This window comes from Oncorhynchus kisutch, linkage group LG24 (assembly GCF_002021735.2).
Source record: "Oncorhynchus kisutch isolate 150728-3 linkage group LG24, Okis_V2, whole genome shotgun sequence".
NCBI lineage: Eukaryota > Metazoa > Chordata > Actinopteri > Salmoniformes > Salmonidae > Oncorhynchus > Oncorhynchus kisutch.
Window position 1 is genome coordinate 26,640,811 of NC_034197.2, and position 27,651 is coordinate 26,668,461.

The window sequence follows — 27,651 nt, forward strand, 5'->3', positions numbered from 1 at the left end:
CTTTACACAATATATTTTTTCCCAATGTCCTCCTCAGAGTTATCAGACTCCAAAACGCAGTATTATTTTTCCTCAGGAATAGTGTTCAATGCACATAGTAGGTTGACAATAAATGTGGTTCAAATCACAGATCTTCAGATTCCCTCAATAAGAGCCAAGACGCTAATGGTATATGGGTGTCAGAGTAGACTGATACCCCATGTCATTGATCCACAATCCATAGGTAAGGCTGTACAAGGCTGAAATAAGTATGCCCCCCAATGCAAAGCTAAAGTCTAATACATCCAGTGTGATTTCAGCAGATTTGTCAAATTTAACTAATTGTCTTTTACTGATTTTATATAACAACATTCCAAACTCGTTTAGCATGATCTATTCAATTATGGCATAATTCTACTATTTTGAATTCATTTGCATCACTGTCAATGACATACTTTTATTTTGAAGGCTAACCGCAAAGTCCACTATTGTGGCTAATCCTTATTATGGCTAGCTTCACATAGATGGGTCCGACCACCATTAATCAAATAAAAACTGTCTTGTAAATTATGGTTATTTTAAATGATGACAACTAGCTATATAGTTAGCAAGCTAACTATTGCTACTGAAACAGATGATGTCGTGTTGCTATGTGTTTGGGGAAGAACATTGTTTTCACCCATCAGCTAGCTAGCTTTTTTTTATGACCAGCACTGTAGGTGCGCGAGACAACTTTACCAGCGTCATAGCATAGGTATTGATGAATCCTTGTGACATATAAAATACGAGTCAGTGTAATCAATGTGTAATAACTACGTAAAAAATGTATGAAATTATTATATGACGTGCAGTCATATTCAGATCCTGATTGGTCAATAAGCTTATCTGGCACGTCAAATAGTGTTGTTTGAAACGTCAAACACAATTTGACTTGTATCTTTTTTTGACACGCAAAGACCCAAACGGCGTTCCATACACTGATACAGTGTGGGTATAGCCTACGTGAGATTATTATGGACAAAAGAACGACATTATTTTAATTTGTCAAATGGCTGCCAAGCATCGATCATGTTCACCACAATAAGACCCGCTCCTTTATTGGAAAGGAGAATAAAGATTATCACCTTACACTTTCACCACCCATTGAAGTTGAGAATTTGTTGTTAACTGACTAGTTAAATAAAGTTAAATAAAAGGTTAAATAAATGTTTTTACATAAAAGTTAATCAGAATGTATTTCATCTGTATCCTAATAAACTGCATGTGTTCCCGAGTTGTAGGACCACACAACATGCCATCGCGTGACTCCAAGTTTACTTCGATATGATGGTTATTATATCAACATTTTCACCGCGATTTCTCACATAATTCATTTTACAGACAATAAGATCCCACATTGTCATGCGTATTTTGTTTTACCGACAAATTTGCTGTTTCAATCATCAGGCCTGTCTTTACATGTTTTATCCGACATGTACTTTACTTGAATAAGAAGGTTGGATGGAAACCTGGTTAGAATTTTTTAGTGGTTACCAAACTAATCCAACACATTCAATTGTGCTTTTAATGCTATTTAAACTAAACACACGGTATGGTTTGTTATGGTGATAATGGATTGATCAACAAATAATGGGGGAAGCCATAGCATAGATATCTGGCTAAAGTTAGCTAGCAGTGGTGTAAAGTAGCCTACTTAAATAATAAATACTTTAAAGTACTAAGTTACTTAAGTCGTTTTTTGGGATATCTGTACTATTATTACATTATTTTCACAAATTTTACTTCACTACATTCCTAAAGAAAATATTGTACTTTTTAAGTAACTTTTTAATGTACTTTTTAACATTTTCCTGACATCCAAAAGCACTCGTTACATTTTGAATGCTTAGCAGGACAGGAGAACACCCCTACTGCCTCTGATCTGGCGGACTCACTAAACACAAATGCTTCCTTTGTAAATAATGTCTGGGTGTTTCAAGTGTGCCCCGGCTATCCGTAAATTAAAAAATAAATTAAAAGAGTGCCGTCTGGCATGCATAATATACGGATCGTTGGCTGCTGTAGTTAGTCACTATTGGCCTATTTATTGCCTTACCTCCTTACTTAATTTGCACACACTGTATAGATTTTTCTATTGTGTTATTGACTACGATTTTCCATCCCATGTGTAACTGTTGTTTTTTTCGCATTGCTTTGGCCAGGTCGCAGTTGTATATGAGAACTTGTTCTCAACTGGCCTACCTGGTTAAATAAAGGTGAAATAATAAAATTAACGTTAGTGACTAACCATCAGATAGGATTAGGCCGATAACAGATTTAGCTAGCCATCTTACCTTCGTAGTGTAGTCTCCCGATATTGTTGTTCATTTTGTCCAGGAACTGATAGTTCAACAGGTCCATTCTCGTGAAAACCATTTACTCGTACTGGCTACTTGCTAACATCAAAGTTAGCAGCCAGCTAGCCAGCTAGCCAGTAAGTGTCCGTCCTAGAATAGAATAGAAAATATTAGCTAGTAGCTAGCTAAGGTTAACCAACTAGCTAGCTAGGTAAAGATAACGTTCGATTACACGCGTTGTTGTACCAAATACACAACATTGGCTCGCTACCGTTGTAGCTAATAGTTTAGCAACCTCTATGAACTAGCTAGCCAATGCATCCATGTCAAATGGCCCTCTTCGCCTGTAAACATTGGATAACTGGCTAGGCTAACTACCGTGGTAGTAAGCTACTAAGAAACTAAACTAGTACAAGCAGCTAAAGTTAGCTAAGAAGCTAACTCACTTTTTCAAAGTTGGTAAAAACCAAAAAATACAAACTTACAATGTGTTCGAGGTCCAGATCAGATGACCGATAGTCAAAACGAACTGTAGATAGATGTTCTGAAAATCAGTTGGCTGGCTCCATCGGTATTATATATTTTTCCGCAAACAGTTTTCAGACAAAAGGGACGTTGCGCCACATCTCAGACTCAGCCTAGCTACACAGTGAAGCTGCTAACCAAGCTAGTTAGCTAGCCAACTACCCCTGGCGACTATCTTCTCTCCCACGACCCCATTCAATTTACTGCAAGGTTCTGTGCGTCAGGCCCGACTGAACCAAGGGGCCACACAAAGGGAGGACTTTGACAAGCAAGAGAGATGTACAATCTTCGGTAACGCTTCACTTAAAGCAAATAGAATATTTTTCACTTGAAGCAAATATTTTTTTCCCCTGAGATGATTGTTTTTTGTATTTAGATTAGTGATAAAGCTAGTGATTGTTGAGTTTCGACATCTGGGGGGGGGGCTGTTTTAAAACATTGTGTAATTTTCTATGTTGAGTGTTTACAGTGAATATTGAGCACACATTTTACTCTTAAAAATGTCATTTCTGATATAGGGAGTTCCCATAATTTTTGGGTGTTTCAAACATTTCGCACCGCAATGGAAAATGTTAAAAACCTCTGCTTTAACCTTTATTTTTTTGTTTCAAATCATCTTTATTAAAGCAATTTTTAACATTTTACAAACATAATAGGTTGAACCATATAATTACAAATCTCTTTTCACATCAATACATGGGTTCATTATTAGGCTACTTAACATGATTTACAAATTTAATAGTGTCCATGTACGTTTTTTGTAGGTCAACTTGTTTTTTTTGGACAGTAACCCGGCCTAGACTCCCCAAGCACATAGGAAGGATCATATTCTCTGAAAGGATAGCACCTTGAGAGGAACCAGACTCGGAGGGGTCTGCACTATGGATGGTATGCAACTCATTATCTAAACCCATTATAATCCTATGGGAATGGGATCCTCGCTACAAAATAAACGCCAGATGAAATATGATACCATAGGCCTATGGGTCATTAGGCCTAATGATATTGTATGTTTAACTAGAGATGTTGCATAAAGATGACTGGATTATGTCTTAATGAGCGTGTTTATAATGAAGACATTAATTTAGAGACAAAACCTAGCGAACTTGTCAAGAGGTTCGGACCTCTTGGCGTAATTGTTGACAGTCGCTGGACCTGGTTTTGTGTCCCATTTAGTTAGGGCTACCCCACAAATTCGCTGTTGGTGTCAGAGGTGGGATAGTGCCTGTGGGGCCATCGGAGAGGCGTGTTCATGTGAGGGAATTGGTATAGAGACGCTTTGGGACATGCAGTTCTGAAGGAAAGGGGTAATGTAGCAACTTTGTCAAGAGGTTCGTAACCTCTTTGCATAACTGTTAAGGTTTTGGCTTGACAAGTCACTGGACGCGGGTTCAAGTCCCGGTCGGGGCTACCCCCTGAATTTGCTACAATATATTGTATAATGTGTTTGTAGGCTATGTGTTTATTGGGCTGGGATGATCATAATCATTTACTAGTGTTGTTTGTAGAAGTCTCTACCCTCACATCAACCACTGTGTTCCTCCTACTCAGTAAGACTTGTGTCCTTCCTTTCTGGATAAATTAGGTCTGACCACAAGCTCTACAATTATCACCCTACCTGAGAGAATAGCAGATTTCTAATGCCAGTTTCCATGGAGATACATTTTCTGCCACTTGTTACAATGCGTTCTACACTTGGTGCAGCGTATAGCTTAGAGCTGTGGAGGAGCAGCATAACATTTAATGACATTGCCTGAGGGAAAGAGCACCTCTGAGGCCAATGTGTTAGGTGTGAGAACAAGATTCATGCCCTACTATAATAGTGACGTAAAATACAGTACAGCGTCATCATTAGTCTAGTGTTTTCCTTCGTATTTCACAGTACATCATTTGTCTGACAATGGCTTTTAAGGACGTTATCAAACACTCAAGACAGAGCAGGGAATTCATTATGATATCTCAAGTGAACAAGAAGCCTACATACAAATTGGCAGTAGGCGCAGTGACATACAGCATTTAACCCATGTTAAGGTTTTGCATTTAATGTCTTATATTTTCTAGTGAATTCGTTGATCAATTCCAAGAGTAATACATTTTCTAAATATTGACACCACAATATGTACAATTGATAAAATGGGTTACCAGCTAATACAGCAATACCATACACTTTTTATTGGAATCTAAGTCTTTTTCATTTCTGTATGTGAACCATTTGTATTTTATATTACATTTTGTCAAATAGTATTACAAATACTCTCCCAAATATTAAACAGTGCTGCAGTATATTGTATACTATTTGACTATACTAATTCATATTCTTTTACACCATCAAAGCCATAGAAAAGACTGATGATCAGTAGCCTATCTGAAAAAAATAATTAGAGAGCATTGTATTATGCGAATTAATCTAATGGCAGCAAGAGCAAAGCTCCGGCAATCATACATTGTGCAGACCTCTACACACCCACATTAAAAACCATGCTCGTCATGTGCAATATTAAAGATAGGTAAATATTTCCTAAAATACTGTGTTTAAAACACCTCTAGTGGGAAATCCACATGGATGAATCAGAATGGCTGCATGGGATCTTTCCTCAGCTAAATTAGCTGCTTAACGGGCATGGGGAGGAATCCATCACATGGCAACGTGAAGGAGGGGGTTAACACTACAGCATGCGCTGGTGTCCCAGAGGACTGCTGCTGCCACTTGCCTGCCTCTCCTTCTGCAAGCCACACTGAGAGCAGACCAAACAGCCATTTTCTCTCTCCATTCTCATAGCTTGTATTAGGCATAGGCAACTGCGGACACAGAGATAACATAAGAAGAGAGAGGGTCAGGCTGTGTTGGAGTTTTCCTCTATATTACTACCTCGTGCATTTCCTTTAGAAACCTCTCTTCCCCTTTTTTTGCAGTGGTATGAAAAGACGTGATGCCTGTGAGGCAGTACATAATGGGGGAGGGGTAGAGGAGGCAGACACGACACAATACGAATGAGTGGGAGTAGGGAGGAGAGAAGAGGGAGGGAGAGAGTGAGCATTTCTTGCAGTCGTTCAGGCTAGCAGAGAGGCATGCGATTGGCTGAGGGGGAGAATAGCGTCACGGCCACAGTGAGGGGAGCTCTGAGGATGCACGGCTGAGCTGGGAGGAAACATTACATTCACTGGGAGTTTGCATGGAGAAGAGCTGAGCCTTCAACCAGCTGCACCCTGGGAAGTGGCGCCTTCTGCAAATTAATCAGCCCCTCAGGTGACATCATTTGGCCTCTACCGTTCCCCTAAGGACTCTTCACATCCAGCCCTCGTTGATTCATCTGTTCTGTCTGCTCTAACAGCCCTCCATCTTCTCCAGCCATGAACTACCTGCGCCGACGCCTCTCTGACAGCACCTTCATCTCCAACCTGCCCAATGGCTACATGACAGACCTCCAGAGGCCTGACCCTGCTCAGCCTCCACCCCCAGCTACAGCAGGCCCAGCCAAGTCTCCCACGGCTGGGACCACGCCGCCCGCCACCTCCCCTACCCCCTCCCCTGCCCCAGAGAGGAAACCCCAGCAGTCCCAGTCCAGTGGGGCAGGCTTCTTCAGCTCCATCACCAATGTAGTCAAGCAGACTGCGGCCTCGGCAGGACTGGTGGAGCAGACCACGGTCACGACACCCAAGAAGTTTAAGATCCTCCTGGTCATCGACGAACCACAACAGGAATGGTGAGGCAACATGCTGTGTCTTGCTGTAAAATGATGTAATGTAATTATGTGAATTATTGTGTTGATGTATGTGTTGTTTGTGTTCTGTAACATTGGAGAGGCTCTTGGCCAGGTCACTGGTGTGAAACTGATAATTTACTCAGGTTCCTTCTTGAAAAGAGGAGCTCTCAGATGGTCCTGGCTTGTGGTAAAGAAAAGGTTAAAACAACCTGTCAGCCAACAAGTATGGCGTCCAACTCCGCTTATAAGATTTGAACAGGTTACTGCTGTGGATGGTCTGATGCCAGTGCAGGTCGCTCTAATAACAAAACACAGATGCAGCTACTCAGGAGGAGACGAGGAAACAAAGTCCACTGACTCACCATGTTAATGACATTACAGCATCAGGGAGTCTTTATGGCTTTATGGCTTGCCTCATCATGATTGAAATTTCAAAATGACCGATTGGCCTTGCAGCAGGAGGAAAATTCTATATGTTTTGAGGATGTTTGACTTGGTATTCCAAGAAACCCATGTGAATTCTGCTGCTATTTTTAATATTAGGTCAGTTTCTTGCAACCACCTGTGAGCATGCGCCAGACTTACACCCATTTAATTGATGAGTCTGATCAACCCAATGTACTCTAACACGGCTTTGCATCATTGTTGAGAAAGGCAATTTCATGATATTCAACAGCCAGTGAGAGCATGGGAAAATGCATGTGTGTTTTCGCTATTGAGTAAAGACTGCAGTGCTTTCCAGTCACATGACCACCTGTCCACAATTACAGAGAGTCAATCCACAAAATGTATCTTTGGCCAATCATGCAAAGACAACACATGGCATCATTGTAGGAATAGGTGATACATAGGCTAGTAGTAGCAATAGAAATGGAGCTAAAAGGGATGGTATGTGTGTGCTCTGCGTTACAATGCTAGTTCAGACGGACACCTCTCTTTAATGCTGTGTGTTGAGGAGGCAGGCAGGAGAGAAGGCAGATCATGACATGAATCCAAAGAGCAGATAGTATATATTAAAGGCCTAATGCAGCTGTTTTTTGTGTCAATATCAAATCATTTCTGGACAACAATTAAGTACCTTGCTGTAATAGTTTTGCATTAAAATGGTCAAAAAGAAACAGAAGTAGCTTCTAAGCAAAAATAACTGTTTCTCAAGTAAGAATTTAGCTAGGATGGTCTGGGAGTGGTCTGAGTAAGGAGAGGGAGTGATATGTAATCAGAAAACTAGCTGTTATAGGCAGAGAGGTTTGGAGCTCTCTTTGTTATTGGTCTATATAAACTTGTACTGCCTGGTGATGTCACCAGGCAGCCCTGCAGATTTAGAATGCAAACCCTGCAGATTTAGAAGTATGTTTCATCAGCTGTTGTACAATATGATACAAAACACAGGAAAACTGAATTCTGCACTGGGCCTTTAAAGGGATGGCACAGCAGCACTGACAGGTAGCTATTGCCTCACCTATAAGAGCTACTTTACATCAAGCCTCTTTTTCCAATGTTCTGTAAAATGTATAGCAACTGCAGTGTTGTGAGTGAGAGGATTTACTTATTATATACTATATGGTGGCAAGGCAGATTTATGCAGTAAGGAATTCTACAGAACCTTTCAGTGACAGACACAAACTTACATAACTGTCTGCACAGCATCCCGCGCCAGACATCCTTCTTCATATCGCATATCCTGCTTTGAAGAGGTAATTGCGAGATATATTGTAGATAGTGGGCCTACATTATCACATAGCAAAGTCCTGAAGAAGGTAGCATGAAGATGTTTTTAGATTTTGTGATTCTTGCTATGTGTTTTGTCTTGTGAATTCAAATTAACTAGATATATTTGCATCAGCTGATTTTCCTCAGACATGTGCAGCTATATACAGTGGTCTATATACAGTGGTCTGTATACAGTGGTCTATGTGCAGTAGGCTATATACAGTGGTCTATATACAGTGGTCTATATACAGTGTTCTATATACAGTGGTCTATATGCAGATGAAAACTGTAGCCTGAGGGACACATCTGCATTTGGATGACATGTTGCTTTCTGGAGAGTGGCTATTCCAGGAGTCCTGTGTGTATGTATGATTCATCTCACCATGCAAAATGGCTGCTATCACAATAACAAAGGCAGAGTGGACAGATTCTGTTTATTGGCATATGCCATACTGCAGATGCATTTATGATATTGATGTGTATGTTGAATCATTGCAAGCTCCTTTTAACAATAATGATCGCTATGCTTGCACTGCGGATATAGCCTATAGCCTAAGTAATGCTAGATATTTGAATACACGTCACATTGTATCACGTCTGAGGGTGCCCATTAAGGTAATAGAAACCCAGATAAATCCTAGTAAGATCATACTCATGTCATTTTAAATGATGCCATGTCTTTTGGCTCCACATAACAGCAGACAGTCAACAACCTGAGAAGAAACGTAATCATTGTTTTCTTATGGGATATGGGAATGCATCTATAATCATTGGATTGTTTTCGGTCTAATACCACATACAGTAATGCGAATCATGACCGGACTATCTGCACTGACTCCATTTTGCACTGACTCTATGCACACTCACAGGACTATTCACACACTCAGACATACTTACACTAACATACACACATACACTTACATACACACACACACACATAACCCACACACATATACACACGCATACAGATGCCACACACACACACACACACACACACACACACTTTCACACATGTACACATTCACTCATCATATACACTGCTGCTAATGTTTTTTTAAATATATATTTTTTTTTAATATTATTATTATTATCTATCCTGATGCCTAGTCACTTTACCCCTGCATTCATATACAGTACCTACCTCAAACACCTCATACCCTGACACATTGGTATGGTGTTGGTACTCCCTGTATATAGCACCATTCTTGCATGTTTTTATTTCTCTTGAGTCTTTACTCAATTATTTTGAACACTGCATCGTTGGAAAAGAGCTTGTAAGTAAGCATTTCCCTGTAAGGTCTACACCTGTTGTATTCACCGCATGTGACAAATAGCATTTGATTTGACATCAAAAGACTGGAATTTATCAAAAGGTCAACAGTTATGGAAACATTGAAGACATCTGAGTAAATTATGTTACCTTTCACAAATCATCTGTAGAGCCATCAGCTGAAAGATCTATCCAGCTAAGCATTTCATTGTTAGTCTACACTTGTTATTTATTAAGCGTGTGACGAATAATACAATTTGATTTGATTGATTTTGATTTGATTTGAAGCCTCTCCTGGCATCGTTGGCTGTTTCCCTGTTTCATGTTTCCGCCACTAGAGAGACCTGCCACTAGCTCCCAATGCCTGCCTCAGGCTCAGCATCACGGCTACATTACATGTGTCTACAATAACAGTGAGTCAGTTCTGAAGAACTTTTATACTCTTTGGGATTGGTGACAACAGCAACGTGTTAAACAATAGGAGAGCTAGCTAGGGAACGTTTGCCTCTGTCTGATTGCTCCATTGATTGTGTAATTTCTCGTTACACTTTGGCCTTTTAGCTTGCGGTTGTATTTCATAAGGATGAGCTGTTTCTGACTGCAGGGTTTTACTTTTGTGTCGACATTAGCTTGTCTTTCAGCGCCCAATAAAATATATGTATTAGCATGTCTGGTGGTGATTCATTGTTCATTTAGTTTACTGATGTCACCATGAAGAGCATAGGCCCAATTACAGATGTGGATGTGATGAATACGTTAATCACGTAATTGTCTTTGAGTCTAGAATTCTGGAATACAGGATATTCTGTTTGAACAAGAATAGTATTTAACCCATAAAATGATCAGATATCTACGTCAGACAATATATTACAACTTTAGTGTTTCCAGCATCTCCTCTGTTTTCAGATCTGATCGTTTTTAGTCTGTAGGCCAACCTCATGTGATATCAACTCTGAACTCTTGGCTAAAGGGGGTTTGAAGGTTGTGTTTCAGTGTGGTATGGGCTGTTTCTGTGTCAGAAATGTTGTGCCCTGTGCAAGAGATAAAGACAGAGGCTGACAAGCCGCAGTATAGTAGCCTTAGGACAGAGACTGAAATGGAATCTGGCAGGAATACTTCAGACTCACACAACAGAAGGCTAAGCTAGGCTATGACCAGGCCTCAACACAAACCTGCTGCTGATTATTATGGTAGCAATGCGCTAACATCTTTCACAGTTTATGTCCTTATTATTATAGTTATGAATGTTGTTGCTGACAGTCCTTGTTTCTTGGCATTATCACTTCAGGGATTTAAGAAACCTTTTCTCCTACTCAACTATCTTAATAAGACTGTTGATTAGTTGTTGCTATGGAGAGCTAGACAAATTAACTTGCTAGAAACCAAACAGAGATGAAAACAGAATGTTCTGAAAATGTGATAAACTGGAGAATAGCACACTAGTATAATAACCAAAGCTTGCCTCAGTGACAGTGATTGTGCCAAATCATCCCTCCATTAGTGTGATTATATATTTAGCTAATCTAATGAAAATTGATTTAGAAGTAATTGCTCTAAGAATGGGTAAAATAATTCACAGTGTCAGGTTCTCTGTGAAAATGCCATTTGTCTTTCTGGGGCATAGCAACTGTGATATTCTAGCTCTTTGTGAATACATCCTGGCTCCTGTAGTCATATGAAAGGGCATTTTTTTCAGCATGATGACACTCTCCCACTGTGTACCACATATATCATGCTGTCCTTGTAGGAGAGATCATGGGTCTAGGACTGACCCCAGGCCTGTATATCAGATTGACCGTCTGACACTGCTGCCTTCAAATGCCTCTTATGCTAGCTTTACATTTACATTAACTCCTCTTTCCATGTACGCCATGAAGTGTGCAATTCCCTTGTCCAAATATGTATATCTGCATCTGCCTTCTATACATTTAGCATGACTCCATGAACGACTGTGTATGAAGGCAGTACCGTGGTGTCAGAGGTTGTCGAGCTGGAGTTGATCTGTCTAAGATGCACTACAGCCAAGGGCCCAGGACAACACATTATCTGTTATTAAAGTGTTATCTAGGGAACAGTCTTCCTTTGTGAAACCCTGACAGAAATGGGACAGCACTCACTCACAGAATGGCTGCTCAGTGCAATATCATCCTGCCTCAGAAGGAAACATCAAACAAAGCAGCACTTCTATTCCCTAGCTGCTCTTTGCCTGCTACCTGTTGGAAGTGGCATGGCAATTTCCCCCCGACTGACAGACTTTCAAATAGCTTTAAGATTGCGTACTCACTAGTGGTTCTATATTGACTTTGTGCGTTGTAGGAATGAAGCATGTAGGCGAGATCACCATTACCATTATGCTGGAAGTATCACAAATATGGCATGCTGAAGACGCCTCTTCAGATCTTATTGATATACTAGCATGGTGAGATGAGTTGGACTACTGCTTGAGCTTCTCTGTTTCTTAGGTTGGGAGATAACGTAGAATAAAAGTAATTTCCTGAAGTCAGAAATAAACACCGATATATAGAAGATTATAAACTGGGTTGTTCGAGCCCTGAATGCTGATTGGCTGAAAGCCGGGATATATCAAACCGTTTACCATGGGTATGATAAAACACGTATTTTTACTGGTCTAATTACGTTGGTAACCAGTTTATAATAGCAATATGGCAACTCAGGGGTTTAAAGTATATGGTCAATATACCACGGCTAAGTGCTGTATCTAGGCACTCTGCGTTGGGTCGTACATAAGATTAGCCCTTAGCCGTGGTATATTTGCCATATACCACACTCACCCAGACCTTATTGCTCAATTAGAGTGGCAATCAGGAATAGAAGCTTCCCCTAACCTTTGATAAAGGATCAGATGGTTACAGTTAGGATTGGGTCTGTCTTGTGACAGGAATGCTGTGCTATACATCACAAGGTGGACAAGGACAGATGGAACTGTCTCACTTATCAGACAAGTGTCAGAAGTTTGCTCTTGCCTCTTAAAGTAGAGAGACAGCGATAGCCATTACTCATTCACTCAGTGTCGTAAAGTGGAGGTCACATACTGACTATGAAAATGAAGACAAAATAGGCCTGTTAGTCAGGGTTTGCCTTTGTTTGACATATTAATCTAAAACAACTAATCAACAAAGGCAGTTAGTCCCAGCCGCTCTGTCGTCCTGCCCAGCCCTCTCTCTCTTTCTCTCTCACACTCATAATCGTTAAAAGTCTATCTAATTAACATAACACAAAAATCCCCATTTAAAATCTGTCAATTTAAGACAGAGATGTTTTTTTGCATGGGCTGCGTCTCAATCCACTGTATGCGCCTGTGTCGGCCTTCCACATTTGGGTTGGAACGTGGCAGAGCTACAGCGCTGTTTGTAAGACCAGGAGACGTCCCGGAAATGGGTCTTTTCACGAAAACATCTGTAGCGTCCGAACTCATATGACCACTCAATGAAAAGATGATACTTTCACCAACGCGATGGTGCTTCTCCGTTTTGCTCTACGACCCCCACAAGCTCAACAGGACCCGTCTGAAGCCGGTACCACAGATCTGTGTATTGAGGTAGTTTTGTACCAACAAAAAAAGGGGTTAAATATGTGTCCTAAAAAGATAACATATCCTGAGCTTTCAGGAAAGAGACTTCAAAACCTTATTCCTTATGATTTATTTTTTTACTGTCTATTTTGCCATTTCTGAATGTGTTATTCAATGTGTTTCTATGGGCCTTAGTAGTAAAGGCCACATTCAATATTTAATCAAATCAATATTTATTTTTTATATAACTACAGGGGTCCTACAATTCTACATCAAATAGCTAAATGATCCATGGTATGACCATCTTAAAATAATTCCATATGTTAGCTTAGTAGCTGCTACCCCCCCCCCCCCCACTTACTCACTCAGTCTTTTCTGTCCCGTCTTGGACTTGGGCATAGATCATTTTTTTCTCCTTCCGAATGCTTCTTCACATAATATGTTCCTTAATATTTAAAGGGTAGATTGTAATTATACATTCATAGGACTATAATGGATGGCTGGATAAAAGCTCTCACAGACAGGAGGCGTTACTTGAGCTGTACTCCTCTAACTGGAGTGAACTAATACTCGTCAGTAGCTGCATCAGACTGTCCTCTTCTAGAGGACAAACCTCAACCTTCATCACAATATCAGCCTCCTTCCTCTATCTAGATCTCTAACTACTCATCACTATGGGAACCACGCTGATTTATAAATCATGTAAAAAATGTCTCTACCTACAGAGCACCTGTTGTTCTGAGCACAGGTCGTTTTCCAGACATTTTACATGGATCACTGTGAAATATATAGCCACTGTATTTCTGTTATTGATAGACATATTATGGTCCTACACAAGTGGCATGTACTTCATTCAATGCAGGAAGGTGTTATTCGCATGTGCAGTGGTCAGGGTTTAATCATCTCTGCGTCAATGCATAGGCCCATGTAAAGAAACCAGCTGCTGTTTGAACCTGGGCCTCCTCGTCGCAATAAAGCTGTGTTAACTTGCTGCGCTAAATCCAAAGCATTAGCTAGGGAAACTAATGCAGGTATTCAGGAGTCAGCGACGGTTACTCATCATGTGAGTGTGATTCTGAACCCCCTCGGCTATCCACATACATTCAGTACATCCTCCACAAGTAGGAACTGAATCAGGGAGACAGTCGTGATACCCATTCCTTACACCAACACGGACCTATCTAAAATGTCAGACATTGTGGTTCTGTCTCTGAGTCGTGTCTTTGGCTGCCCCACATATATCCATGTATCACAACACAGATAATCTACAGGCTTTTCATTCCCTGTGTCTCTGCTGATTGTTTTCCTCCACAGCCACAGATAAATCCCCGACTCAAATTAGATCAGCAATAAATTATTCAGCCAGTCCTCACTAGGGTGTGTTTGACATACGGTACTGACGTGAAACAAACAAGTAGCAGATATATCAAATCATTTTTCCCATTGTATTTTTCTTCTGCTAGTAGACTTTGCTGCACACTGCTATGTGTCATTTCAATAGAAAGTGGAAAATATGCTGGTCATTGAAACATTGTATGGCTCTACTGTAGACCTAATTGCATCACATTTAGATTACTTTGGCCATTGAACTATACAGCAACATTTTAGAGGTTTGTCATAGGAGTATTTGGGTTTTTAGACCTCCATAGAGAACAGCCATTTTGTAATCTTTAGTGGAGGAATATCCCATTGAAATCTGTACACTACTCTACAGCATGGTTCCAGTTGAGGTTTTGGCCGTTGAAAAGCTTGACATAGTTCATTGGCTAGGAGCAACACCGTGGCAACATTGAGGAGAGGAGAGGCAATGCTTTCAACAGTCCCCTGACACTTAGTTTGTTTCAGGTCACTAAGTTTGTCTCCATTGATTAACCTCCCTTCCCGTCGCTCATCACTTTAAGAGCATGGCGAAGGTCTCCTCTCTTTGTCCGTGGGGCGGCAGGGTAGCCTAGTGGTTAGAGCGTTGGACTAGTAACCGGAAGGTTGCAAGTTCAAACCCCCGAGCTGACAAGGTACAACTCTGCCGTTCTGCCCCTGAACAGGCAGTAAACCCACTGTTCCTAGGCCGTCATTGAAAATAAGAATTTGTTCTTAAATAAATAAATAAATAAAAAATCAATAAATGCACTGTGTGTGGGTTCAATAATGGCCAGCCTGCCTGTCTGCAGGGAATGAGTGCCAGTACCTCTGTATAGACATAGCTCGATGCTAAGCGGATATTAACACTGGATGCGTTCAGTAGACTAAGATCCACCAAACAAACACTTTTTTCTTGGACAAAGACCATAGCTATTGAACCAGATCATTTTATGGAATTATAAAATGTATCTCGTTCCGCGGGCTTTTGACTACAATGCATCATTCCGTAACGATCCACTAGATGGAAGCAAACGCTGCAACACGGGGGACTACTTACATTTCATCAAGGACAAAAACAAATCAAAACATAAAGTGATTAGTAGTGAATATGTCACTACCTTGACTTTATCACTTTAACAATTCTCCATGACATGTTTATCTGAGGGGAATGTGTCACAAGACAGAATGTTTGGGTAATGGTGTGGTGTGTATTTAAAGTCTTTGCTCCATAAAATCCATATTGATGAATTTTAAAGTCAATGAAGTGTCTTATTCAATATTTGTGATTGTAAATTGATGGAAGGCGTTCACAGAGAAACGTGATCACAAGGACTCAATAGCAGAAGGATCTATCAGTGTTACCTCATCATGTCCTCTAAAGGTTCATCAATTATCTTCCCTGTTGCCTAGGGCCAAACTCTTCAGAGGGAAGAAAGTACACAGAGATTATGACATCAAAGTCGAACAGGTAAGCCTCATTTGGCAAACTGCATCGATTTACTTTTGGCACCTGTCTCAGATAGAGTTGTCTACATAGAAACTTTTATTCCATTCCAGCCAATACATATATAGCTCCACCCACCAGCCTCCTCTGATCTGTGCCGTATTCATAACTATTGATATACGTTCAGTTAATCAGATGGATCTGTATGTTTTTCTACCATGCAGGCTGAGTTCAGTGAGATCAACGTCATAGCTCACTCCAACGGGTCCTGTAATGTGGACATGCAGGTTCTGAGGAACGGTACCAGGGTGGCCAGGTGAGACACGTGCAGATGCGCACACACACACACACACACACACACACACACCACAAGACACACACCACAAAATCATTGGCACTTCACATTTCCCTTATAGACAATTTTTCATAAGCAACCCATCTCAATACTCCAACATCGGATCTGAAAATGTGTCATGGTTCACTTTACATGTGAAGGTCAACCCAGTTTTAATTTCTCTCTGAAGCATCTGTGTATTTATGTTTTACAGGTCATTCAAGCCTGACTTTGTCCTCATCCGCCAACACGCCTTCAGTATGACCCAGAATGAGGACTTCCGTAACATGATCATTGGTCTGCAGTATGGGGGCATCCCCAGTATCAACTCCCTGGAGTCCATCTACAACCTGTGTGACAAGCCCTGGGCGGTAGGCAGACAGAAGGCTGGCTGCGTGCAATGCGTGAGACTTGTTTATTTCTGTCTTAAGTCAGTGGCATAACTTCACTAATGGATGTCTGTTTGTCTCTAGTTTGCACAGCTAATAAGCACCTACAGGAAGCTTGGTGCAGAGAAGTTCCCTCTGATCGAACAGACCTTCTATCCCAACTACAAGGAGATGGTAAAAACGTAATCATGTCTTCTGAAATGTAGCCGATAATGTGGACTTGTTTTTCTTCATTGTATCATGAAACCAGGCATAAAACAATCATGTCTGACGGTTTATCACTCAGGTTACCATGCCAACGTTTCCTGTAGTTGTGAAAATTGGACACGCTCACTCGGGAGTAGGAAAGGTAATAATGTTATTAAGGCTTGATGTTGTTATTCTGTAGACTGTGGGGCTGCTAGTGGAAGGTGGTGTGTGTTGTGTCCAGGTGAAGGTGGATAACCACAGTAAGTTCCAGGACATAGTCAGTGTGGTGGCTCTCACCCAGACCTACACCACCACAGAGCCCCTCATCGACTCCAAGTACGACATCAGAATTCAGAAGATTGGCAGTGACTACAAGGCTTACATGTACGTACTATTCCCCATCTTGTATTCATGATTATTCCTCTGTTGTAAGCAAATGTAAACATCTGGGAACCTTTAAATGTTCCACATTTAGCATAAGGATCTGACTTTTTTTTCCAATAATCCAGAAGTGTAATCGAATTAATCCAAGACTATTGAATTTGTGAATCCTTGAATTAACAATCAACAGGGACTTTAATATGTTTACCATTTGTATAATGTCTCATACGTTATAGGAGGACCTCAATCTCTGGCAACTGGAAGAGCAATACAGGCTCAGCCATGTTGGAACAAGTGGCCATGACTGACAGGTATGAGTCATTAACAGCAGAACAGCATCACTGACAATGCTTCCTTTCTAAAAGGACAAGACAAGGGAATCTCAGACAATGGCCTGTCTCATTACCAAAGTCAATTATCATTCATGTAGCTCATTATGCAACAATGTAAATGGCTGTATTGATACAAGTTAGCACTCTGTACTGTGTTCTCTCTGAATGATACAAAATTGATAAGCAATTTGAGTAATTACACTCCTACATGCAAATGATCTCTATTAAATAGCATCACACTTCTCCTTGACTGTGACACTATGTAAGACCACTTAGTGTCAGATCTGTACTCCTTGGCCTGTGTTCAGGTACAAGCTGTGGGTTGACACCTGCTCAGAGATCTTCGGAGGGTTGGATATCTGTGCTGTTAAAGCCATTCATGGAAAGGATGCGAAAGATTACATCACTGAGGTAGGTGTTCCCTAGTAAGTGTCAAATTCACAGAGCCTGAAATATTGCAGGAATTTTTATAATGAATTATTTAATTATTTAATTATTCAGCTGCTCTCAACACACTGAGGCAGTTCTCTTATTAAATATTTTGAAATATTCAACATCTTTGTTAACCAATGTATTGATGTATTCCATATCCTTGTTAGGTCGCTATCTGGTTGTTATGGGAACAGCAGCCTAGACATGTTTCACAGATGGCACAAACTGTTGAGAACATGGGATGGTATCCAAACATAGTTCCGAACCATTCAGTTAAACCTTCACTTTAACCAAATGTGATTCACAATCTACTGTCCTTCCTCCATAACCTACTCCACGTCCATCTTCTTTTCCTCTGGTAGTATTACCATCTTCCGTGTGTGTCAGGTGGTGGGGTCGTCCATGTCGCTGGTAGGAGAGCATCAGGCAGAGGACAGGCAGCTCATCACTGACATGGTGATAGCCAAGATGAACCAGGCAGTAGGACGGACACCCGCGGGGTCCTCTAACAGACCAACCACCATGCAGCCATCACAGGTATGGTGCAGTAGGCTACATACACCACTGTATGGGAATATGATCAGTCATCGTCTCACAGGCTTTTAGGAAATCCTGTTTGAGAGCCTTCACCTGTATTACAGGTCAGTGTATAACATCCATATTACTGTGTCTTAGTAACTAGTGTATAGCTACATTTGTTTATAGCCTTTGTGTATTGCCAGATTTGTATAAAACCAACATTGGATCCATATTCTTGTTTGAAAAGTACATTGTTTAAAGCAGTATGAAAACAGAACTGTGTCATAAGGACATTTAACTGTAGTGTCTCTGGGAGTATCACTTAGTTTTATGTGTTTGCAGAGTGGTGGCCAGAAGGACCTGGTGGTTGATCCCAAGACTGGCGCTACACGCCCTCCTCAAGGTTGTCTGCAGTACATTCTCGACTGTAATGGCGTTGCAGTGGGACCAAAACCTGTCCAGGCCAACTAATTAGCCCGCCAGAGAGGAAGTCTATGTAATATTGAAATGATGATGACGTACATTAGCTGAACACAAAGCAGAGGGGGGGGGGGGGGGGAAGAGACGGTAGACGGACTGAGATCTGGCTGGTGTTAGTTTGGTCCAGAATGTACTGCTGGCATGGACAGTGTTTTTCCTCTATGCAGTGTCAAGATGTCCACTTGTTTCCTTGTTGATTTAGTGTGCTTGTAACGGTCGCCTCTGTTTCTCTGTAGCCGTGGTTTTCTTTGGGGCTGTTGTTGACGGTGTAATAAGCAGATTGTGCCTACACTGAGTCCAGTGCTGCTGTGTGTGCCCAATGTTTGATTCAGTCCTTATTCATAATCTGACCTCCCTCTAAACCCCCCTGTTTATTTCTCCATTTTGGTGTGTACTTTTAGATATTGTCAAACTGGTTTATCGTGCAGTTTGACGTTTGTGTATATGTCAATATGTAAATGTGTGTGCGTATGACTGTATTGGTGATTATTTTCATACATTTACTAATATAATAGGTATTTCTTTTTGGTTTTGCATGAATGATACGAAGGAAGGTAACAGTATGTTTTTAAATGTCAGATGATCGATCAGGATGTTTCTTTAGTGACATCACTGGTATAGTTCCAAACTACTGTCCCTGTGATTTATGCATTGTGATTGGGTCATAATATGGAATACATATTGTATAAGTTGTACATAAACAACCAAGTGTTAGTGCTAAGAAAGCTGATGAGCAGACCAATACATACAGCCAGATCACATCTAAGTAGACCTTCATTGATTCAAAGGAGGTTTGAGACATGAAATGTAGTTGCTATTCCTTTATCCATTATTAGCTGATAGACTACCCATACTACGCTCAGTGACGGTTGCTATTCAACCGACTCCTAGCAAGACAGTTCTTTGACAGTTTTATAAACTGTCTCTATGCACAGAACACAGCCATAGATGTCTTCATGTGTATGAGGACAAACATATTAGATAACTTACAAAATTACAATAGACTACTACTACTTTTGAGAGAAAATAAATATTTGACTTTTGTTATCACTCAGCACTTGTAATCACAGTCCCCCACTGTAAATATATGGGATTGGTTTGTGGCAGCTGCAGTTGGATCAGGAAAGAGGAGAGCTTGTGGTAGAGTTAGAGAGTAACTGTGATAGTAGAATGCTCTCATTAAGATTTGTTAACAGAATGACTCTAGAGGTGTGTCCATTATCTAATAAGATTACAGTAATAACCATTTCCTCTTAGGCCTATGATGCATGTGTTTGTGATATTTCAGGAAGTGAAGTAATCCAATTAGTCCTGTCACTTTCAATTATGTTGTCAAGTAGAAAAACTAAATTGTGCTTCAGTAAAATAGTCAAGGTTTTACATAATATATTTAAATGACTAGGTATAAGGTTTCTGATATCACCATACACATACCGTCCAGGCTTAATATCGATGACCGTAGTGGCGTTGCCATGATGATGGTGATGCTGCTGTGTATTGCAGTGATGATATGCGTGGAGTTATGCTTATGTTACTGCCATTTAAAGATTCTTTGACATATTTGCCTTATCATACTCATACTGAGTTAATGGAGAGTGCAATATATATATATGTTTGTAACTTTATATTCTTTATATTTTTAGTACCAGATCTTCTACCATAATCTATTCATAGAGCTATATTCACAAGTGGGATGCAAACATTTTCCCAAAGCTAACACGGTTGTAAATGAAAAACACTTGCATTAAGTAGTAGTGATTAGAAGCCATGCATGTGTCCTATTTGGTGAAACTAAGAATACATCTACATCAAGATAATTGTAAATGTGTGTCCCATTCTAAAACACTTTGTTACTAACAGAATTGTTCAAACAAACTATGTTTGGCAAGCTCAGTGTGCAAGTTCTTTTCCTAGGTGTATGAAATAACATTGTGTCTGTGCAGATAGCCTAACCCAGTGAGTAACCCTGTAAGAGCCTTGCCTGTGGCTTTATGGTTTTGTGTTTTGTGGAGTAAAATGCCATGACGCTCTATCCATCTACAAAAGTGAGGATAGAGCGTCGCCACCAAGGTCCTTAATAGTTGCATAGTGACATAGTTGTTGTGTAATTGATTGATTTAAAGGAGTTATTGTCAGGGGAAATTCAAAATCAGCCATCCTGCCCAGGTGAAAATCCTTTGCTAGTTGAGATTTTCATACATTGCTGGGTTGCAGCTATTTGGGACCAGGGTTGCTACTACCTGTTAAGTGTGCACTCTTGGAACTAGTGTTGAACTGTTTGAAAAAGTCCAGTACAAATAACAAAATATTATAGAAACATACCCCACATTGATATTTTCCCCCCTGTCACTGGCAATAAAGCTTCCTTTGCAATATATGTTCAGTCTGTGTTGCCGTATTTGTTATGGTTGTATAAAAAAAACTAGGCCTATATCAACGAGCAAATCAGCCTATATTGTGTCACTATGTACAGTATATATATTGGAATGGGAGACTCCTTTAAAATGTCAGTTTATAGAAAGATATGCGGAGCAAGAAGACCAACAAACACAGGCGAAGAAAGGCCTACTAATGGTAGTCAAAGTATATATTTATCATATCATATTATTAAAGTTTGGAAAACCAAATAAATGAGCAAACATATTGGTTTGTCAAAACCCCTCCATCTATACCCTCATGAAGCATGTGCACCCCACAATGCATTGCTTCTAATGCATGACAGATATCTGCATTATTGTAATATCATATCCTCCCTGCTTTGTGTTTCTTTATCTTGTAACTTTTACCTCCTCCATTGACCAGTGTTGATTTTAGACTGTCTACTGTTATTGTCACATGGTTTTAGGGACAAAATGACCAATACAAATGTGAAAAGGGTACAGACTAAAATTCAAAGCCTTTGGTACATGATTCAATATACTCTCTCCACTGCAAAAGTGTGATCATATCATTAAGTATTTCTTGTACTAAAATTAGAGGGCTGTCTGGAACCCCAAGGATCCCTATTACAAAGTCCCAGGCCTGCTCCAAAGTCATCGCCTAAAGCTTCTGCTAAAGACTCAAGCCAGAGGCCTACCTCAACCACACAGCAGCCCCATCCCCAGTCAGCGAGTCAGGCCAAGCCCAGACCAGGAGGACAGGATGCCCAACAACCACTACCACCTCTAGCACAGCCTGCACAAGCCTGCACAACCAAGACAGCTCAACTCAGCACCTCAGGTCCAACCCGAGTCCCAGGCTCCTCCACAGGCCTCAGTCCAACCCCAGCCTGAGCCACAGGCCCAACCCCAAAATGAATCACCGACTCAGGCACAAGTGAAGGCCACCAGTCCTGAGAAGAACCAGCCTCCAGTGGTAGAACAGCCAACAGTAGAGGAAAAGGCACAGGCACATCCACCGCTGAAGTAAGAGCACATTGGCAGCAACACTTTGAATATACCTAGTTTTGACGTAATTACGAAGTTAAACCAAACATAATAGCCTGTATCTAATAACTAGAATACTCTACAGTCAATTGGTGATGTTATTTGGCCTTTGGCTTACTACTTCTTCTGATTATAATCACTACAAAAAAATGTTCAGTAAATCTCAGTCCCTGACCAATGCCTTTGGCCTGAAGGAAACATCCTTCTTTCGCACAGCCAGTGAAGACGTGGCCAAAGCCGAGACCATACACAACTTGAGGAAGTCTTTTGCAGGTCTGGCTCTCTGACTAGACACAGTGCAGGTTGACTAACCCTGAAACAGAGGGAATGAAAAGTGGTGTAACAAAACCAGTCTCTGTTTCATTGACCTCTGTATCACAAAGTGTTACAATAACCTTCTTCCTGTTTATCTAGATACATATATGCTATTTCATTATAGGAATATTGAGTGTGCTCAGAGGTCAGGTTAAACACCATAGCGATGCAGGCTAAGGCTACAATCAATGACATGATTTAAGGGGTGCTTATATTTGTCCTGAGATGTACACTACCGTTCAAAAGTTTGGGGTCACTTAGAAATGTCCTTGTTTTTGAAAGAAAAGCACATTTCTTGTCCATTTAAAATAACATCAAATTGATCAGAAATACAGTGTAGACATTGTTAATGTTGTAAATGACTATTGTAGCTGGAAACAGCTGATTTGTTATGGCCTACAGAAGCCCACAGAGGCCCATTATCAGCAACCATCACTCCTGTGTTCCAATGGCACCTTGTGTTAGCTAATCCAAGTTTATCATTTTAAAATGCTAATTGATCATTAGAAAACCCTTTTGCCATTATGTTAGCACAGGTGAAAACTGTTGTCTCGATTTAAAGAAGCAATAAAACTGGCCTTCTTTAGACTAGTTGAGTATCTGGAGCATCAGAATTTGTGGGTTTGGTTACAGGCTCAAAATGGACAGAAACAAATAACTTTCTTCTAAAACTCGTCAGTCTACTCTTGTTCTAAGAAATGAAGGCTATTCCATGTGAGAAATTGCCAAGAAACTGAAGATCTGGTACAACGCTGTGTACTACTTCCTTCACAGAACAGCGCAAACTGTCTCTAACCAGAATAGAGAGAGAAGTGGAAGGCCCTGGTGCACAACTGAGCAAGAGGACAAGTACATTAGAGTGTCTAGTTTGAGAAACAGATGCCTCACAAGTCTTCAACTGGCAGCTTCATTAAATAGTACCCGCAAAACACCTGTCTCAACGTCCTTCGAGGCAGAGTTCCTCTGTCCAGTGTCTGTGTTCTTTTGCCCATCTTAATCTTTTCTTTTTATTGGCCAGTCTGAGATATTACTTTTTCTTTGCAACTCTGCCTAGAAGGCCAACATCCCGGAGTCGCCTGTTCACTGTTGAGACTGGTGTTTAGCAGGTACTATTTATTTAATAAAGCTGCCAGTTGTCCCCCCCACATTCTGAAATTGCATTTTTGCCCCCCCCCCCCCCTCAAAGTTTTATCATTGGAATGTGATACAAAACAAGGCAACGGTATGCTTTAGGACCATGCAGATGCATCCAAGCGGTCAGGTAGACTGTTTGGAGTGTTTATCTGACTGAAAAATAAAATAAATAAATTATGCCCCCCCCCCCACACACTTCTAAAACCAAAGTTGTGTCCCTGATATTTATATACTATAGTAATCACTGTAGTGTTTTAGCGGACTTTACTGTAGTATTTACTGTAGTGTTTTTGCGGACATGACTGTAGTATTTCCTGTAGTGTTTTTGCAGACATTACTGTAGTATTTACAATAGTGTTTTTGCAGACATTACTGTAGTATTTACAATAGTGTTTTTGTTTTATTATCTTTGACATAGAAGTGGCTGCTTTCTCCTTGAGGAAACCTACTGGACAAATACTAAAATAGCAAATGTTCTATGACCTGTAGGTAAATAGGACTGGAGTCTAGTTCAGTGCTTCTGCTCTTTTCTATGACCTGTAGGTAAATAGGACTGGAGTCTAGTTCAGTGCTTCTGCTCTATTCTATGACCTGTAGGTAAATAGGACTGGAGTCTAGTTCAGTGCTTCTGCTCTATTCTATAACCTGTAGGTAAATAGGACTGGAGTCTAGTTCAGTGCTTCTGCTCTATTCTATGACCTGTAGGTAAATAGGACTGGAGTCTAGTTCAGTGCTTCTGCTCTATTCTATGACCTGTAGGTAAATAGGACTGGAGTCTAGTTCAGTGCTTCTGCTCTATTCTATGACCTGTAGGTAAATAGGACTGGAGTCTAGTTCAGTGCTTCTGCTCTTTTCTATGACCTGTAGGTAGATAGGACTGGAGTCTAGTTCAGTGCTTCTGCTCTATTCTATAACCTGTAGGTAAATAGGACTGGAGTCTAGTTCAGTGCTTCTGCTCTATTCTATGACCTGTAGGTAAATAGGACTGGAGTCTAGTTCAGTGCTTCTGCTCTATTCTATGACCTGTAGGTAGATAGGACTGGAGTCTAGTTCAGTGCTTCTGCTCTTTTCTATGACCTGTAGGTAGATAGGACTGGAGTCTAGTTCAGTGCTTCTGCTCTATTCTATAACCTGTAGGTAGATAGGACTGGAGTCTAGTTCAGTGCTTCTGCTCTTTTCTATAACCTGTAGGTAGATAGGACTGGAGTCTAGTTCAGTGCTTCTGCTCTTTTCTATGACCTGTAGGTAGATAGGACTGGAGTCTAGTTCAGTGCTTCTGCTCTATTCTATAACCTGTAGGTAGATAGGACTGGAGTCTAGTTCAGTGCTTCTGCTCTTTTCTATGACCTGTAGGGAACACAATATATGGTCTATACTTCGCATGTAGGTTTATCACTCATGGGTGGCACCCAAGTGACCAGACACCTAAGGCAATTGTTTCATGAACGGCTCGCAATGGATATTAACCCCTTCGTACCCGCTCCCATAGTCTATAATTCTTTATAACCTTGTAACACGTGTACAGGTAGACTAGAGAGGCCATCCCTGATTGACAAAGGATCAATTACCCTGATTAGAAGCACCTGGACTGTGCTCACCTGTGTTTCCTACAAATGTTGTTCTGATTGTAAGCTTTGAATCTGTACACTGATGAAGGCAAAAGCAGAAACGTCTGTGTATGTTACTCTCCTGATACAATAAAATGATAAAAATGAAGAAGTAAGCTTTACACAACATATTTTTTTCACACAAACAATTGGGATATGGGGGAAGGGAATGTGTGGAGGTATATGCAAATGAAATACTGTAGTATTACTATAGTTCAAAACTGTAGTGTTTTTGTGAACACTAATATTTTTTGTAGATAAAATTGTAGTATTCTACAGTATACTACAAAATTCTACAGTAAGTACTACACATGATCGAGGGATACTACAGTGTGTAGTGTATTCTACAGTGCACTACCAAATTATAAAGTAATTAATACATGATCGAGTGATACTACAGTGTGGAGTATAGTATTCTACAGCATACTACAAAATTCTATATTAAAGGGATACTTTGAGATTTTGGCAATGAGGCCCTTTATTATGCTAGCAGATACTGTACCAACATTGCGCTAATGCTAGTTAACATTGGCTCGCGAAACAACTAACTTCATTCATACTGAACACAGAGACATAAAAATGGTATCCACGAGTTCATCTGGCTCTGGGGAAGTAGATTAAATCCCGAAGTATCCCTTTAAGCACTACATGATGTGGAGCATATTATTCTCGAGTATAATACAAAATTCTGTAGTAAGCACTACACAATAGTAGTAAGCACTACACAATAGATATTACAGGGTGTAGCTTAGTATTCTACAGTATATTCTCACATTATATAGTAAGTACACATGATCAAGGGATACTATTAATCATACAGAATATTAAATATAGGCTATTTTAGTGGAATAGTAATAAACATTTGTCTTTCAGGCTCCCGAGTGGCACAGCGGTCTAAGGCACTGCATCTCAGTGCCAGAGGCGTCACTACAGACCCTGGCTCGATTATAGACTGTTTTACAACCGGCCGTGATTGGGAGTCCCATTGGGCGGTGCCAGATTGGCCCAGCGTTGTCCGGGTTTGCCTGGGGTAGGCCGTCATTGTAAATAAGAATTTTGTTCTTAATTGTCTTGCCTAGTTAAATAAAGGTTAAATCAATTGTAAACCGTATTGTTTGCATGATTAAATCCACTGATTTGTTTCTACAGTCCTCCAGATTTTAATAAAGTTGCCATGTATTGATAAGCAAAGTGACTCTAGAGGCCTATGGTCTCTGCATTAGAAATGCAGAAGCAACCTATAGAATTCCATGTAAAGTGCTGTTTCTTGTGAGTTTAAAATGAATAGATTATACATGTAGCTACATTCGGACAGTTTATTAGGTACACCCATCAAGTACAAGGTCGGACCCCCCTTTTCCTCCAGAACAGCATTCTACAAGTTGTTCAGAAACGTTCAACAGGGATGTTGGTCGATGCTGACGCGATGGCATCACTTCCATTTCATCCCAAAGATGCTCTATTGGGTTGAGGTCTGCCCACTGTGCAAGCCACTCAAGTAAACTGAACTCGCTGTCATATTCCAGGCAATGTTTTTCCACTCCTCAATTGTCCAGTGTTGGTGATCACGTGCCCACTGGGGCCGCTTTTTCTTGCTTTTAGCTGATAGGAGTGGAACCCGGAGTGGTCGCCTTCTGCACACCACGTTTGTGGCCCGCCTTTCAGCTTGTATGATTCTTGTCATTCTCCTTCAACCTCTCTCATCCGCTGACTGGATGTTTTTTGTTTGTGACCATTTCGGGCAAGCCCTAGACACTGCCGTGCCTGGCACCGACTATCATATCACGTTCAAAGTTGCTTAGGTCACTAGTTTTTCCCATTCTAACATTCAATCAAATATAATCATATCAAATCAAATGTTATTTGTCACATGCGGCGAATACAACAGACCTTGTGTAGACCTTACAGTGAAATGCTTCATTACAAGCCCTTATAAACCAACAATGCAGTTTTAAGAAAAAATACCTAAAAAAGAAAAGAAATAAAAGTAACAAATAATTAAAGAGCAGCAGTAAAATAACGATAGTGAGGCTATATACAGGGGATACCGGTACAGAGTCAATGTGCGGGGGCACCGGTTAGTCAAGGTGATTGAGGTAATATGTACATGTAGGTAGAGTTATTGAAGTGACTGCATAGATAATAACAGAGAGTAGCAGCAGCGTAAAAGGGGGGGGGGGGTGCAATGCAAATAGTCTGTGTAGCCTTTTGATTTGATGTTCAGGAGTCTTGTGGCTTGGGGGTAGAAGCTGTTT

General features: G+C 40.6%; 2 protein-coding genes across 6 annotated transcripts in view; one reads left to right on the plus strand and one right to left on the minus strand.

Moving 5' to 3' along the window:
- Nucleotides 1-3,105, minus strand: part of LOC109868905 (transcription cofactor vestigial-like protein 4) — a 15,854-nt gene extending 12,749 nt beyond the window's left edge. The window contains exons 1-2 of one of the 3 annotated variants that reach the window (XM_020458659.2): nt 2,801-3,105; nt 2,313-2,465 (exon numbers count right to left, since the gene is read on the minus strand). In XM_020458659.2, coding sequence (XP_020314248.1) covers nt 2,313-2,394 — 82 coding nt within the window. In that variant the 5' untranslated portion in view covers nt 2,395-2,465; nt 2,801-3,105. The remainder of the gene's footprint in view (nt 1-2,312; nt 2,466-2,800) is intronic. The other 2 variants (XM_020458658.2, XM_031803749.1) reach the window with 2 other exon arrangements.
- LOC109868904 (synapsin-2) lies at nt 2,954-21,292 on the plus strand. Of its 3 annotated transcripts, none has more exons than XM_020458657.2 (12): nt 2,954-3,131; nt 6,173-6,544; nt 15,826-15,883; nt 16,084-16,175; nt 16,408-16,564; nt 16,667-16,756; nt 16,869-16,931; nt 17,013-17,155; nt 17,389-17,463; nt 17,793-17,895; nt 18,304-18,453; nt 18,778-21,292. In XM_020458657.2, the coding sequence occupies exons 1-12, from the start codon at nt 3,118-3,120 to the stop codon at nt 18,904-18,906; spliced, it is 1,446 nt and encodes a 481-aa protein (XP_020314246.1). In that variant the 5' UTR covers nt 2,954-3,117; the 3' UTR covers nt 18,907-21,292. The 3 variants fall into 3 exon arrangements, with proteins under 3 accessions (XP_020314246.1, XP_031659607.1, XP_031659608.1); XM_031803747.1 differs by lacking the exon at nt 2,954-3,131 and adding an exon at nt 5,559-6,087; XM_031803748.1 differs by lacking the exon at nt 2,954-3,131 and adding an exon at nt 5,559-6,087 and having other exon boundaries at nt 6,190-6,544.
- The last annotated feature ends 6,359 nt before the right edge of the window (nt 21,293-27,651 follow it).